The sequence below is a fragment of the Cuculus canorus genome, chromosome 1 (genome assembly GCF_017976375.1).
Source record: "Cuculus canorus isolate bCucCan1 chromosome 1, bCucCan1.pri, whole genome shotgun sequence".
Taxonomy (NCBI): Eukaryota; Metazoa; Chordata; class Aves; order Cuculiformes; family Cuculidae; genus Cuculus; species Cuculus canorus.
Genome location: NC_071401.1, coordinates 47,324,968 through 47,340,637, shown reverse-complemented (window position 1 = coordinate 47,340,637; position 15,670 = coordinate 47,324,968). Strand labels below are relative to the sequence as shown.

At 38.4% G+C, this 15,670-nt stretch overlaps 1 protein-coding gene across 1 annotated transcript in view; it reads right to left on the bottom strand.

Annotated features, from left to right (window-relative positions):
* Positions 1–2,040: 2,040 nt before the first annotated feature.
* EFNB2 (ephrin B2) overlaps positions 2,041–15,670 on the bottom strand; it is a 45,078-nt gene continuing 31,448 nt past the window's right edge. The window contains exons 3-5 of the mRNA XM_009565117.2: positions 8,350–8,442; positions 7,477–7,590; positions 2,041–5,872 (exon numbers count right to left, since the gene is read on the bottom strand). Of these exons, the coding sequence (XP_009563412.1) occupies positions 5,490–5,872; positions 7,477–7,590; positions 8,350–8,442 (590 nt within the window). The 3' untranslated portion in view covers positions 2,041–5,489. The remainder of the gene's footprint in view (positions 5,873–7,476; positions 7,591–8,349; positions 8,443–15,670) is intronic.

Genomic DNA, 15,670 nt, shown 5'->3' with positions numbered 1-15,670 from the left:
GCCTATTGACTGGGACTAGTTCTTGCCAGGGAACCAGTTTCATAATAAAGGCAGTAAATTCTGATCTTGTGCTTGTTTGATAATTAATAGTGCGGTGTCAGCAGCAATGCAAAATGCAAGTATGATTTTTTTTTTTTCCCTCTGCAAATTCTAAAAGATGGGTTATAAGTCAATGACTTTATGCTGAGTGTCTAAGGCACATATCACTTACAAAAGTGAGTGTAGCAGACTCGGTGATTGTTCTGTTATGTTTGTGAACGTCTGTGCGCAAGGCCCTCCCTTTAACACAGCATCCTTGTCACCAAGTGTAACTATACAGATAGAGTTACACTGGCAACCATTTTTCCCCTCCAGTGAGGACACCGTTCATAGCAACACTGCTCTTCCCTTATTGCCAAAACAGTGGCAAGAATAGGTGTCTGTGGGTGTCAGTATATATGCTACCTATAAATATAAAATACAGAAATGAAAATGCCGTGTAAACTTAACACTGTTGAATTAATTTTCTTACCATCTTCCAGAATTGACCAAGGCCTAAAATAAAAACAATTGCCTTAGCCCCTCACAGCCATTAACAGTGTGGGGACCCTCATGACAGCCCACTGAGATGAGCAAGAGAAATCCCCCATATGCAAAGACAAAACAGGGAGCAAAGTCTCAATCCAGCTGAGATTATGTGCCTTTTGAGAAAAGGCACATAATCATGTGCCTTTTAGTATGGAGGAATACATCCTTTGAAGCAATTTACAGCCATAAATGCAGGATTAGGCACAAGTGATTTACTTGAGAAGTCAGAGGATGCTCGCGCACTCCACCGTGGGTGCTTATGCCTACTGCTGGACCAAGTAACACTTCCAAGGACATCTGTAGCAGAGCGCAGAGTGTAACCTAAGTGCCACTGTGTGACTTTCCCTCTAAACTCAACTTCCAGCAGATTCTGTAAACCGGACCTATAAAATGAGCTCCTTCAGCAAGAAGCCACATTAGCCCAACCATTCAACAGTCTCAAGGGCCTTCTCTAAGTCTGGTTTCAGAATGCGTGTGTCATTGCAACGCATATAGTGCCTCTGACGTACAGTGATTTTTTCCCTGATTATTCAGAAAAGAAAAAGTAATTTGACGAATGGGAATTGTATGAACAATACTGTGAATTACTAGCTGCCTTTCTTCCATGAATACCCTACGACAAATTGGCATCTGTTGTTAAAGTGACAAATGCATCTTTCCCCTCTGCAGACCTTTCCACTCCATGGATGATCACACCATTTATGCACTGCTAACAATCTGAAGGTTGCTTCTCTTTCAGGGTGACCGAGCTCTGTCAAAAAATTGAGGTGTTATTAAATGAGAGAATCAGTTAACCTAGTGGAAATTAGAGCAAAGCAACCACGAATCTTCTGTTAAGGTTTGTGTCACCTGAACACAGTGGCCCTCACCTCCCTTAAGGCACAGTAAAGTAGGGACAGGATGACACATGGCCCCACTGAAAGAACCATGAAGAGATGGTTTGAATTTGCAGCATTTCTAATCTTTTGCCATTCTCCCATATCCCATGTCCTGTCCCCTCTTGCTCAGCTCCGCCACCCCAGGCTTGCTGCTCCCCTTCCTCAGGAGCAGCAGCAGTGCCCAGAAGGCTTCAGGTATGTTTTTCTCTTCTGGCCTTGCCCACAGTTTATATCCACTCCACAATACCTGGGAATTATTTGTGTAGCTATAATATCACCTCCAGGCAACGTGGCTACCGCACCTGACTGAAGCTTATCGACTTCCAAGGGCTTAAGACACCTACCTGTTTTTTATAATCTGCAGATATTATGTAAGAGGAAAGAAGCATGTTAAAAGAAATCAGTGTATTGTAAGATTTCTTTCCTATAAACCACTAGCAATCAGTGAGAGGTGGAGGAGAGGGAAGAAGAGGATAAGAGACAGAGACAGAGAGAGAGAGAAGGGAGGGAGGGAAGGAGTGAGGCAGGTTTGGTGGCTTTCTTATTGATTTTCATCTTTTAAAAAAGAAAAAAATGGCAAAACAAAAGAAGAAAATACTTAGAAGGCAAGGTTTCCATAGGAAAAAAATATTTTATTTTTTTAAGAACAAATTCAGTTTGAAACATGTGGAATGTGATTTTCATAATTTTCATTTTCTGGGAACCAATTGCAATATGGAACTAAAGCAGATTTCAAACTTATGACCGGCTAGTTTTAAAACAGAATGAAACAAACAAACAAAAACAAACAAAACAAACAAAAAAAAACCGAAGAAGAAATTATTTATAACTCAAGCATAATACTGTGTTACTTACAAACTGGACAAAGAAATCCTTAAATAAATATTCATGGTACACAATTTCAGCACAAATATGCGGCAATTTGGCAACCTTTTATACCATTTTTTTCCTTGATACAGTGCAAAGGGGAATGACACTGCCTTTAAACAAGCTGTAGCTAAATACATTGCAAAATTCAAATTTTATACAAAACATCTTGCTCAGACTTTATAAAAAAACCAACATTGCTCTATATACACAATCTGGTTAAGAAAAGCCATTTTTGTCTTGATTTCATGTAGGTTTTTTTTTATTATTATTATTTAAAAAGGTGAATAAGGCTACTGTAACACCCCAAAACCATATACAGTAAATCTGAACCTATTTACAGCATCTTAACTTTGACATGATGGTGCAAATTCCAACTTGGGTGATTAGGGATGATCATACAAGCAAGGCATTTACAGTAACTTTTCAAAGCTGGACCAACGTCAAATAAAGGAACAGTTGGTAGATTGTCATAATTATGCACCAGACACAAAACAGACGCACAGTACTTTTTTTTTTTTTCAATTGGTTGCAGGTTGCTCTTGAGCAATTAATCTTTTTTTTCACAGTTTAGTACATAGCTAGAATGTAGCCAACTGATGAAGCATAGATTGGATTTAATAAAAATCAGTGTCGGTAAACCCTTCTTTTTCCTTCCTCCCCCTCCCCCAAAATAAAAACTTAATGACTTACAAGAGAACCTTGTATGGATAGATTCACAGAAAGGAAGGGTTGTTGAAAAGAATTACATATGTACTGTAGTTAGTCACCATGGTAACCTTCCACAGAACCATGGGTTGGGATTTTTTTTGTTTTGTTTCTCTCTTTTGGACCAACATCCCAACATCATTTTCAGGTTCAGGAAACAGAGAAAGCAATCATTTCTATGACAGATTTTTTTTCTTCCTTGTTTTTTTTTTTTATTTATTTTCTTGCAGGTGCTCACTGGAGGTCTGAGAACCCCAAAATGCTGTTGCTACATTTTCTTTCCAAATCAGAAAGCAAAGTGTTACCATAGTAACATGACTATGTTAGAAATGTCTATTTGCATAGCACATATAAAAGTAGATGGTTTTTATTTCGTCCCCAGGGTGGGAGCTTTAAGGAAATATCCATGCTAAAGAGAAAACTTTAACCTGAATCCCGCCCCATGAACCTCAACAAAATCTACAGAACGTAACAGCCCGTAAAGCAAGGGAAAATACAACATAGCAAAAAAAATGCCGGCACACCTTGTCATTGTTAATTATATGATGCAGTAACACTGATTTCCTAATATTTTGGGCCTTATATTTCCTACTTCTCTCTTATCACATACTTGGTATTATTTTTTTTTCCAATATTCTACCATTCTTGGTTTTGGATAGCTAATGTTTTTCCCAGAAGCAATTTCCTGTTTTTTAAAATGTGTATATATATGCACATATATGCATATATAAACATGCATGTGTGTGTATATACACATACACACACACACATATAAATGTAAAATTATGACAAGTTAAGACTATTTAATTGCCGCAAATGGATTTCACATCTTCTGGTGTAGATTCTGTGCAATCTCAAAATATATATTAGTACAAAAGCAAACCAAAAAAAAGTAAGAAAGAACAAAAGAAAGAAAAACTCTCACTTTATATCCCTTGTGTTCTATACACTTATTATAAATAAGACATATCTTCCTTCTCCATCTCAGTGTCATAATTTATTTTATTCTTATGGACTGCAAGAGGTTTGCCATATGTGCTTAAACTTTGCAACAGAGCACCAATGAACGGCTGTGTCAGTCACACTACCAACACTCACTGTGCAGGGACAGCAGTAAAATAAACCAAAGTGTCAAAAGGCTTAGTCAGAAAGAAATTCTGTTTCACTTTTTGAGATGAGAAAGGTGTTTGGTTGTGTTTTTTTAAACAACTTTACCAGTGATAGAATTACAGCTCATTTGACCCACTGGATAATCATCTAGTCAGATTTGGCTCTCTGCTATTTTCTTAAATGCTTTCCCTGTGTTTAGTATGTGAAAGTATAGCAGCTGAGTCTGCTTAAAAGTCATCCAAAGCAGACTACATTTTCGGTACAGCTTCAAAGCTGTATATTTTATTGCCAGTACCACAACAGCCCTGCTCTAACATACCCTCAGCGGCCTGCTATTGCCTTGTCCTTTCCAAGCTTGTTCACTTACTAATGATACCCTTTGTTCTACTGTATTGAAGGTACTAATTTTTTTTTCTGCACACTGGTATCTGATAACCATGAAATCCTTCAAATGCAGCCCTAATCCGCTCTGTGTGATATTGTGTCTCCTACTTGCCTCTTAAAACTTAGCATACCAAAGTGCTGTGCTATCTAAATGTTTTTTTTTTTTCTTTTTTCTTCCCAGCTTCTATTTTTGAGGCAGCAGTATTCAACTGCAACTGCAGTCAGCCCTTCCCTCCACCACCCAGTCCTGCTCTCGACTTTGTTGACAGCCTAACTTTTTGGCTGGAAGGCTCCTTACTATCAAACACAATTTCTATAAATGCATTACCCATTCGACTGAGGCTGCTGTAGCAGATGGATGGAATGTGGATCTCCAAACATTAATGTTCCATTAGTGATTCAGGAGGTGGAGTGAAAGGAAATCTTATGCGAAGGATGGCAGAGGCCCAGATAACAGAAACAAATGGAACAGTGATGGACTAAAAGCAAGAGAACTTTAACAAGTCTTAGACACCAAGGTCTTTGTGACAAATCCAGTACGCACTGAGACACACAAAAGTCAGAAGATTGCATTTCAAGCTTGATATATCCTAGAGCACCTTCCTAGGATGCCTAGAGCGGTTAACATCCATGGATCACTCCATCTTCCCTTGGCTTTTGTACATGCCTGAACGCCCACAGCACATGGCTTTGAGGATGATGAATGTAACAAGAGTACAGCAATCAGAATGGGCATCTTCTACATAAAAGTCTTCCAGCTTTTAGTGAATACTTATTCACCGAGATAGGAATTCTACAGACTAGGTAAGCTGTCCAGCTTGCATCAGATCCTGGAGAAAGAGCTGTCGCCTTCCCCTGCCCTGTGCTTGAGTCAATGCTAATGCACAAGGCATCATCACAAAGCCCAACAGAAAGCATTTGACCAGTGAGTTTCCTCTACGACTCAACTGCACCACAGAGCTGGTTGTGTGTTTCTCAGACCTTGTAGTAAATGTTTGCTGGACTCTGAGGAGGCATCTCTTGAACTATGTACACCGGATGTCCATAGTCGCCGCTGACTTTCTCATAGTGTGGGCAAAAGACACTGTCTGCAGTCCTTAGAGGAATGATAATGTCACTGGGCTCAGAACCATTGTTGTTGCCACTGCGTTTTGGGGTGGCTAACGTACTAAGTGAGAGAGTTGTCGTGTGTTGCGGGGAATGCTTCCTGTGTCTTCTCCGGTACTTCAACAAAAGAACCACCAAAGTGATGATGATGACGATGAAAATGATGCACCCTGATGCAATCCCTGCAAATAAGGCCACCTCTGAACCCAGTATACTGGAATGCCCAGCCTTACTGCCATCTGTGCTAGAACCTGGAAAGAATGGAAATACAACAGACAAAAGTTATTGCCATCCTGCGACCCATTTACGCTGCTTAAAAATGTGTAGAGTAAGCAAGACTGGAAGAATTAACTGACAGCTAAACTCTGACAAACCAATTACCCTGTTAGATAGCTAAATGCAAACAGCCGAAGTCAGCAATCAATATTAAACAAGACTTTGTGTCTGTTGGTCTCACTTTTGTGCTGCCCCCAAATCACCCTGTTTCATACATCATCATCCATCAGCAGGGAGGACTGGCACTGACAAGGCAGCCTTTGATGCATACCGCATCTTTTAACAGATGTCAGCCAGCCCTGGGCAGCAGAGAGGAGCGGGATAGAACTGTGAGGGGAAAATAACACAGTGAAATGACGATTCTCGTGACCACTGATACTGTTGACTGTCACAGTAGCGTTCTGCTATTTTATCTTTCACATATTGATCTAAGTAAAACCATCCTTAGTGCGTCTTTACATGGACTTCGCTTGCTTGCACATGAAACAAGGGAGCTTGAGGCAGTGCAAGAGATAGGGAAAATGCCTATGGCGTATCTGTTAGTATTAACTTACATTTACTTAATAGAAGTAGTCAGAAGTGGTAGTCAGAAAAAGCTCACGCACCAAACTGCCTGTCAAATATCTGTTGCCATCACACTGTCATATTATTTGTCACAAAAATTAAGTAAGTGCTCAACTGACACATTCTCACTTGGAAATTTGAACCAAGTTCCCTCTCTTGATGCTCACTCACAGGTGGAAGAAAGCTGCAGATGCTACGTCCACATAACTGTGAACTTTTCCTACTGGAACCTCCACAGGAAATGGCTGATACCTGCCTAGTGATCACCATATTAAAGATTCATTAGCCCAGTTACTAATGACAGAGCTAGTAAGGAAAACTTGCAGCCACTTTTGAGAATCCCAGAATCCACTGTCAGCAAATTTTGCTTTATAGCATTCCAAATTCACTGGACTTTCTTCCAAACCTTGGGTCTTAAGGGGTTGGGTTTTTTTGTTCACCTGATGTCTGAAATGCATCCTGAATACATGTTTCAGGAACAATCTGTTCATCTTGTTTAGATATTTTTTTTTTTTTAAATAAAATCTTTAAATTTAGTGAAAGACCAGCCATTTGTATGTAGACTTCATATGGTCAGTTAAAAGACCAGGACATTAATTATAGATGCCTTCAAATAAAATTTATAAATGGCTGTCGAGAACCACTTGATAATGTATTATACGGGAAGAGAAAGACAGAAAGGCTCGTTTATCTGCCAGAGTACTAAATGTAAGGCAGCATTTACCACCGTAAAGCTGCTTAGTGAATATCCTATCCAAAAATTTTCCTGTAAATGAGTGATATTCTCACAAGATATAATTAACTTCTACTGTGGAGTGGAAGAGGGGAGAGAGCAGCTGTTGCCAAAACTTGCAGCTCCTGAACACTATCCACCAGAGCATCAGAACTGGATTTTGCTTCATCGCAGTAAGAAAACATTTGTTCTTCTGGCATTTTAATGGTGAAATAAAATGCACTGGGGGACAAAGGAGAAGACTCCACCAGAGCTCCCAAACAGGAGCCCTGCCACACCTACCTGAGTGATCCTTCACAAAGGGGCTTGTGGTGGAACTCTTCCCATTGGTGCCAGGTTCCTGCTCGGGGCGCTTGGTGGGATCCGTGTGCCGGGGCAGCCCTGCTGAGTTAGGATCTGGGGGAGAGAAAGATGACTCATGCAGCTTCTGCGCTTGATGGTACGGACTTCTGTAAGCTGGCTCTAGGTACCTCATGAGACATCAACAGCTTTCAACAGAAGAATCTTTATGCAAAGGTCTGGGACGTATAACTACATAATTTTCTTTTTAAAGCAAAATGATTATATTAGTTCTTTCAGAGGTTTAAATTGTGAGGCCATCTGCAGAAACTATAGGGAGTCCTGTAATAGACAAGAGAAGCTTTGCAGATGACATTTCAGTTTAACTGAGGAAGCTGATTGACTACTAAACCAACTTCTACTTAGAAGAATAATTCTTTCTTCTTGCACAATAGGTTATCTATATGTGAAAAGAGACAATGAACAAAACCCTCTCTGTAATCACAATTCATAACAAGCGATCTATAGAAATATTAGCTTCCCTCCTTTCATGTATTTCAAATAATTTTGAACAGCAGAGTTGTGGCTTTTTGTTTTTTAAATAAAAATAAAAATGACTGAAACACACTACTACCAGATGACCTTTCCTTCTAGGGACCTTTCCAATGAAGAGATCTTATTACACTAACCCTCCTTCTGTAGAAATCTGTCAATAGCCGAGGAAGAGAAAATAGGCTTTGCTTTCAGACTATAAGAGAGGAATGACCACACGAGACTCGGCTGGCTCACAGCTCTACACTGCTAAAAGAAGCCTGAAAATTAAAAGGACACTGAGACTGATCAAAGTGATTTCATGAAACAGCATATGGTCTTTACCTTGTCCAACTTTCATGAGGATCTTCATGGTTTTTGTCTGGCACACCCCTCCCTCCTGGTTATCCAGGCCCTCCAAAGACCCATTTGATGTTGCTGATTAAAAATAAAAGAAAAATAAATAAAAAAAATAAATAAATAAAAATCAGGAAATCAACAGGTAAAGTGATGTGAACATGAGTATCTGAAAGAAGCAATCTTTTCATCTACCCAGGCCTGTTCTTGTTCTTGGGCTGACCTATGGAAAATTGTGAAATGTTGAAAGCCAAAGGAATGAATACATTGGTAAGCCATACAATATATACAAATGGAGGAATGTGTTATCAAGGTTTCAAATTTACCCAGAAAGCTTTTTTTCTATGCACAATTGACTGACTGACTTGGATGAAAACACAGCACCTTGCTAAAAGGTGATGGGATCAGCTGAAAAGGAAGCCCTGACAGACCCAGAGGAGCAAAGCACTGGAAATTCACCCTTTTTTCCCCCCAACAATATCTTTATAATCACCACATTACACCTGCTTCCTCTATTACAAATCTCCTGCTGGAAGAAGTGAACGCATACAAAAGACCCAAGTGAAAGCTGAGATTCTGCACTGATTGGAAAACCATTTAATATTGTAAAGTACAATCTCACTTTTCTCAGCATTGAGGAGCCTTCGTGGAGGTGGGTGGCAGGGAGGAATATGGTTTATTTTCATGGAAAACTTCTAGCTCGTACAAACAAACAGGTGCTCTCCCCCGCATTTATGTTCTTGCTTATCTAGGTGCTGGCTGGAACAATCCAGCCACAAGCTGACACTGCAATACAATTTATGCATGAAGCACAACTCCCTTGGAGAATCCAAAATGTTGACCGATGGTCTACAGGTGTGTCACTGCTGCCATACAAGCCAGCACTTGGTTGTAAACCCTCAACAGCATACGGAAAATGTGAGCCCTGGGCGTTGTCGCCACTGCATCACACCAGGCACCGAGCACATCAATGTGTGCACTGGAACTCTGGCCACAGTGGCAAAGCAGGCATTTCCACCAACGGTGGACTATGGCTTTAATATTTTTGGGAGTGCACCAGGTGTTTTCCCATCCTGGTTGACCAAATTTCACCATCATTACTTGGAGCTATTTATTATCCAAGGCCCAAAATGCATGTATGAGCAGATGTATGTACGTGTACCATCACTGGGCCATCAGCTGAAGAAAAAACAGAAAATGGGAGATAACTGAGGTCCTTGCTTGTCATGGGTGTGGTGAACTGCTTAAGCAGCAGTTTCCTGCCTCTGCCCCTCTCCTTTCAGCTTGGGTTCTAATTCAACCAGGGTTTCACACTGTTCAGACCTTTGTTTTTAATTCCCACTCGTTCTCTTTCGCCTTTCTTGGGGATTTTCTTTCAAATGCAACCTATGTATTTATTTCCTTTTTCCCTCACAATGTCTTCCTAGCCCCATGGCAGTATTTTTCTTGCTCTAATCTTCTCCCTAGCTGTAAAGATATAAACCCCATACCGCTGAACCCTGCTTCCTAGCCTTTGATCTACTTCTTGTTTTTGTTCCACTTCTGCCTCTTTTGTGACAAACTTGAATTACAGCCACCATACAAAATTCCCAAATTGTGCCTTCTTTTCCTAAAATTCCCTTCTTCTTATGTGGTCCCTCCCAGTTCCTCCTCTTGTTGCCCCCTCTACCCCCCCCCCCCCCCCGTAAAAACATGACAATGGCTGTACATGCAACTACTTTTTTTCCCAACTTGCAGAAAAGACTTTTTAAAATATAAAAGAGCACAATGAGTAATTTAAGATAAAAGCTGATCTGAAATGTGCCACCGCATTGCCAGGCTCAGAAAATAATGGAGACATATAGTTTTGTTTTCTTTTGGTTTTTGGTTTTTTTTTTTTTCCAGAGGGAAAAAAAATCAATACTAAGAACCAGTTCTGGACATAAATCAAATGTGTCTTTGCTGAAAGTGTTTTTTATCACTTATTTGCCAATGTACCAGCACAAGGACAAGGGGAAAAAAAGCAGTAAACAGAAATACCAAAGCTAACCATCAACTGAAAGTACAACTAATAAACACTGACTTTATCTTGTGGGTTTTGTTATTCTTTGTTTTTTAATTGACGCAATAGGGGTCTCACATCTCCTTAAACACCTTCTACTTGCTTTTAACTGAATAATATTCCTGCTTCTGAACATCAGTGCTTTTTTATTCTTTGAAGACCTATCCATTTAATGCACAAAGCAGGACATCTCAATATGATGCAAAGGAAACAGTCTGACCTCAGTACAGAATAAGCAAGTAACATGGCAAGAAGAATGCAAAATTACTTCAAATATAGTCTCCAAAGAGGAAGGCCCAGATGTACAATAAGTCTAGTTGTGTGCCTACACAAGTGCAATCTCCCTTGCTTGCTTGCTAAAAGAATGCTTTCATAGCTTTGATGTCAGATGAATGAATCTGCAGAAGTATTCACATTTTCCATAGTTCTTCAAGGGTTTTTTTGGAAAGCCTAAGTTATAGTACAGAGTAGACTGCTATGTCCTGAGGAATGTAGAATTTTCAAAGAGGAGCATTTCAGTGACAAAGCAAAGTTTCCATTTCAGCTTCTCCCTGTAATTAAACCACCAATTACCCAAGGCCACTGGAGGAAATTATTTTTCAAAATTCATTAAGACTATCAAAATATAACCTCATATATCCCTAGTGTACCAGGAAGAAAGTGGGTAGCTTTAAACACATCATTTCAAGCTTTGAAAAGGTGCACAGAGAAAAAGAAGCAATCTGGGACATCAGAGAAAACACAGTTTCATACTGCTAATGCCCCTTGACAGTTTAGTGTGCAGAAGTTAAACACAAAAGCGAGTACAAAATATTCCTCAAACACTTGCTGCTGCCTTTCTATATTGATCTCCAAACAAAAATTATACCTGCTATCATGTAAGCTCCTCCACTGCACTCACGCTTCAGCAGGAAAGTAACCCTGTATCTGGACCTCTGCTCACACTGAAAGGACGTTTCCAAAAAAAAAAAAAAAAAGAAAAAAAAAAGTGGTGTCCCTGACAAAGAGTTTTGGGTGTAAACATAGAAACGTAACACAAATTCCTTGCACCTAAGATGCAAATGCTACTCTCCGTTGTGTTTATATGATGAAATTTTAGACCTTCCAACCATTTTATTTTCATATGTGTATATATATAAAAAAAAGCAGGTTTCAGAATTTTTATATTTAGGTCTAAATATGGATATATTTTAAAGGCAAATACTCACACATGAACTACCATACATGGTCCTGTGCTAAGAAGACTAGATACTACCTAAACATTAACTGACATAATTAATGATTAATTTAAAGTTTCTTATGAGTTTTAAATGTTCTCAGAATCCCACACTTCATTTTGTATTAATGCAGCAACAAATAGGAAACTAAAAGTAAGTACAAAGTTGCTAAACAGGTAGCAAAATATTTTAAAATCTTTTGATGGATAGCTACCTCTGATTTTCTGAGACCTGTCCTGTTCCACTGGTGTCAATTGCAAAACTAATAACTACAGTCAAAACCACGCTAAATTATTTAGTCAACAGTTTATTCACACACACAAATAAACATATAATTGCTCTAATATCTCTATGAATTTTAAGACTTTCTGATAGAACTGCAATAATTTCTAAGCAATGCTTAAAGCATTCAGTCAAACATTATATTTGAGATTCATATACACAGACACACAGTAAATATCTTAATGTCTTGAACATAGCAACAACTGCGATTTTATAAGGACTATAAGTTTGGGGCTTCAATTTTCAGAGTAAACCAATTTTTTAGGAAATTATAGTTCAGAGTCTTTGGATACATTCCTACTTTAGAGAATCTAATATACGTTTTCAGTTTCATAAAACACTGCCTTAACATATCCTCTCCTTTCCACAAAAGGAAACAAAATTATGCAGACCAAATTATTTAATTCCAGCCCTGTCTTCCATTCTTCAAAATATATAAGTTATTAAAAACAAACCAACAAACAAACAAAAAAAAACCCTACAAAACCCTGCCACTCATGTGAATCAATGTAGCATGTTTTATATTTCTTTGCTTTTAAAACTTCACTAGTGTTGTTTACTGCACAAAACACATTACTCATAAATGCAGAAGCAAGGAATCAGTGAGTGAAAGAGAATCAGCTGACAAGAATAGTTCCTGGCTATGATTCTTATACAGTCCCCATGGAGAGGAAGTAATATTACATTTTAATATGTCTTCATTTGATTGTTATTACTCTGCTTCCCAGGAGGCTAAGCCACTGCACGGATCTTGGCTGTTTTCAACCTATCAGGTTGGTAACATTGCTCTAATCAGATGCAGAATTAAGCTGCTGGATTTCTGCCTGTACATAGCTTCTCATTCACAAAGAGATTAGAAATGAAGGCATAGTCACAAAAATTCAACTTCCTTCTCTCTTAAAAACATATGTTACAAAATAAAAAAAATGCCACCACAATTACTTAAAAGAAAACACCAGTAGGCAAAGATCTGCCACAATTATTATCCATACTTTAATGTTTTAGGCTTATGAAAAACATTACCAACTTGCAAATTAAATGTCACATCCTTTGAACCAACATGACTTTATAACACATTTATTTCTAGAGCTTGAATATGAAATGGACTACAGGGCTGAAAAGAGAAATTATGATCATTGTACTTAATTTTCCTGTGGAAACTAAATGGACCTTAAACCACAGACACGAATGAATGACTGATGTGAACTGATAGGCAAGGGTAAAATTGGTTTTGTGTCTCCTTAGTTTGCTGGACAATACAAGGCATCTGGCAATTTATCAAAGGTACATCACTGACAAGGTCATCAAGAATTAATTGCTGCTGGTGTGGATCCGTTAAGAGAAAAATGAGAATTAGAGGTTTCTTTGGATCAGTACTGTCTAACAGCAGAGATTTTCACTATTCTTTCTTAAAAACTGCTTGAATTCAGCATCAGAAAATAGGTTTCTCAAAATCAGAGCTAAATAAAATCACATAACCCTACCCATCTCCACTTCTCCCTAGCTGTGCTTAGAAACAGAATGGAAAAGCCTGAACAGCAGCAAAAATCCACAAAAGCTTTAGATCCAACAGTAGTAAGAAGTTATTCTTAAAGCAAAGCTGCACTTGATCTCATATGCATTCACAGGATTACTAAGCACATGTAAAGCTTTTGAGGGTTTTTTATTTTATTAAATAATAGAACATTATTTTGGCCAGGCATCATGTATTTGTACTCAGACAGCTTTCATCTGCTTTTGGTCCTTTTAATGACTCTTTTAGCAAAGCACCGAATAAATAATTCTTCTTTCCCATAAATTATCTAAATTTATGGGACAGGTTTAAGAACACCAGAAATCACACACTGTGAAACCACAAATCACGGATCACAACACAGAGGTTGTTTCTAGACCAGCCAGGGATGAGGAACAAGGCAGCTGAGGTAATAGAAAGAGTGTTTTAATTAAATGAAATTAAATTCTTTTTATTTTTTCCCACTTAGTAGCAATGCCAGATCTACATGGAGATCTGAAACAACCCAAAAAAATTGCTCAGGCCACTCACCAAAGAACAGGTAACTTGGCAAACACTACACTGAGTGAGCTGCGAAAGTTTAGAGAGAAGATAAATACACTAATTTAAACTACTGGCAACTAACGGTTTACCCTTGTTTGTAGTGGCTAAAAATGAGACTGAGACTGAAACCTTCACTTTTAAAAAAAAAGAAACTGTCCTGCAAAATTTAACTATCAGCGGTCCCAAACCTGGATTGCAGGCACTAAAATTTAAATGCACTATGAATAGTCACATAGAAGTGTTGTCTATGTTTCTATCTACAGACTGGAGACCTCCTCTATTTAACTCTTTATGACTGAATAATAAAATCACACACTGACTTTCCTACTGATCTTACAGAGACAAAGAAAGGATCTTCAATTAAAAAAAAAAAGGTAAACACCTGCAGAATTTGCTCAATTAATTCAATATGGGACACCAAGACAGTAATGAAAAAAATGTATAAAGACAGTTTACCAATAATTTTGCATTTCTCTAGCATGTCTGTTTTTTCATTTGTCCTACTTGCAAAGTCAAGGTGGCAGCAGAATTTTGATGACCTTCTCAACCTAAACACTATTCAGAAACTCTCGTTCACTCAGTTTTGTTCCACACATCTCTTCAAATTACGATAGACTTTTTCATAAACTAAAGCTTATGGACAATTTATAAGAACTTTTGAAATCACTCTTGTTTCTCTCTAGCCACACTTGAGACAAAAGTTCTAAGCAAAGGAAAGGAACAGAATTCTTCCTTCTTCTTTTACACTTTTCATCCTCATTGTTTTTTAGATTAAGTCCTATATTGTAGGCCTCAGGATTTATATCTAAACATGATCCACAAACTATATTCTGCACAGCAAGTAAGCAGTAATGTCCTCCCCAGTCAAGCTAAAACCAGAACAAAATGAAGTAAAATAAAAAACATGCCTCTTCTTGCCTGGAAGAAGGCAAAGGCTCCGCAGTGAAACTGGTGAGTCATTTTTCCAACCACTGCTCTAAAATGTCCAAATGTGAATGGTGACTTGTGGTACCTAGATGGAACTCAAGATATAAGGGTCTTCATATAATTCCCCCTAAAATTCTCCGCTTGTTTTCATATGTCAAGAAAGGGATATATTTTATTACTCCTCCAATTTTTTTGCAAGGGTGCAGAAGGCAGTGCAATGTGGAGGACACGAGCAAGACAGCGCCATTCAGGTCTGTACTGTAATAGAGCACGGTATACACTAACTTTTAAACTCCAGGCACGCCTCTGGAAATCCAAGTATTGAGCAGAAAATTCGAAGAGAGGTTTGGTAAAGTTTTGCCCCTTTCCTACATTCAGAATGATTCCCTTGATTACAGGGAAACACAGCAACATACAACAAGAATACGGTGGTAGAAAAAAAGTCCTTTACGTCAATTGAATCTTTCCAAAATGGGAAAAAGTGACAGCAAGCAAGATGGAAGTTAAAAAGTACCAAAAAAAAAGAGCCGCAACTGGTTTCTGCTGCTTATCATTTTAAAAACAGAACCGCTTTATCTCTGGGTTAAGGAATATCACAGCTGAAGTGCACTAAGCGGTAAATTATTTGCTGAATTATTATCCATTACAGAAGGTCACAGCATCTACTCACCCACAACAAGATCCTACTTGTTTCACTGCTGCCAAGTGTCCCTTTTCAAAATTCTCTTGGAATGATTTAGAGATAAAACTAAATAAATAAATTAAAAAAATCTCAATACTGTGTCA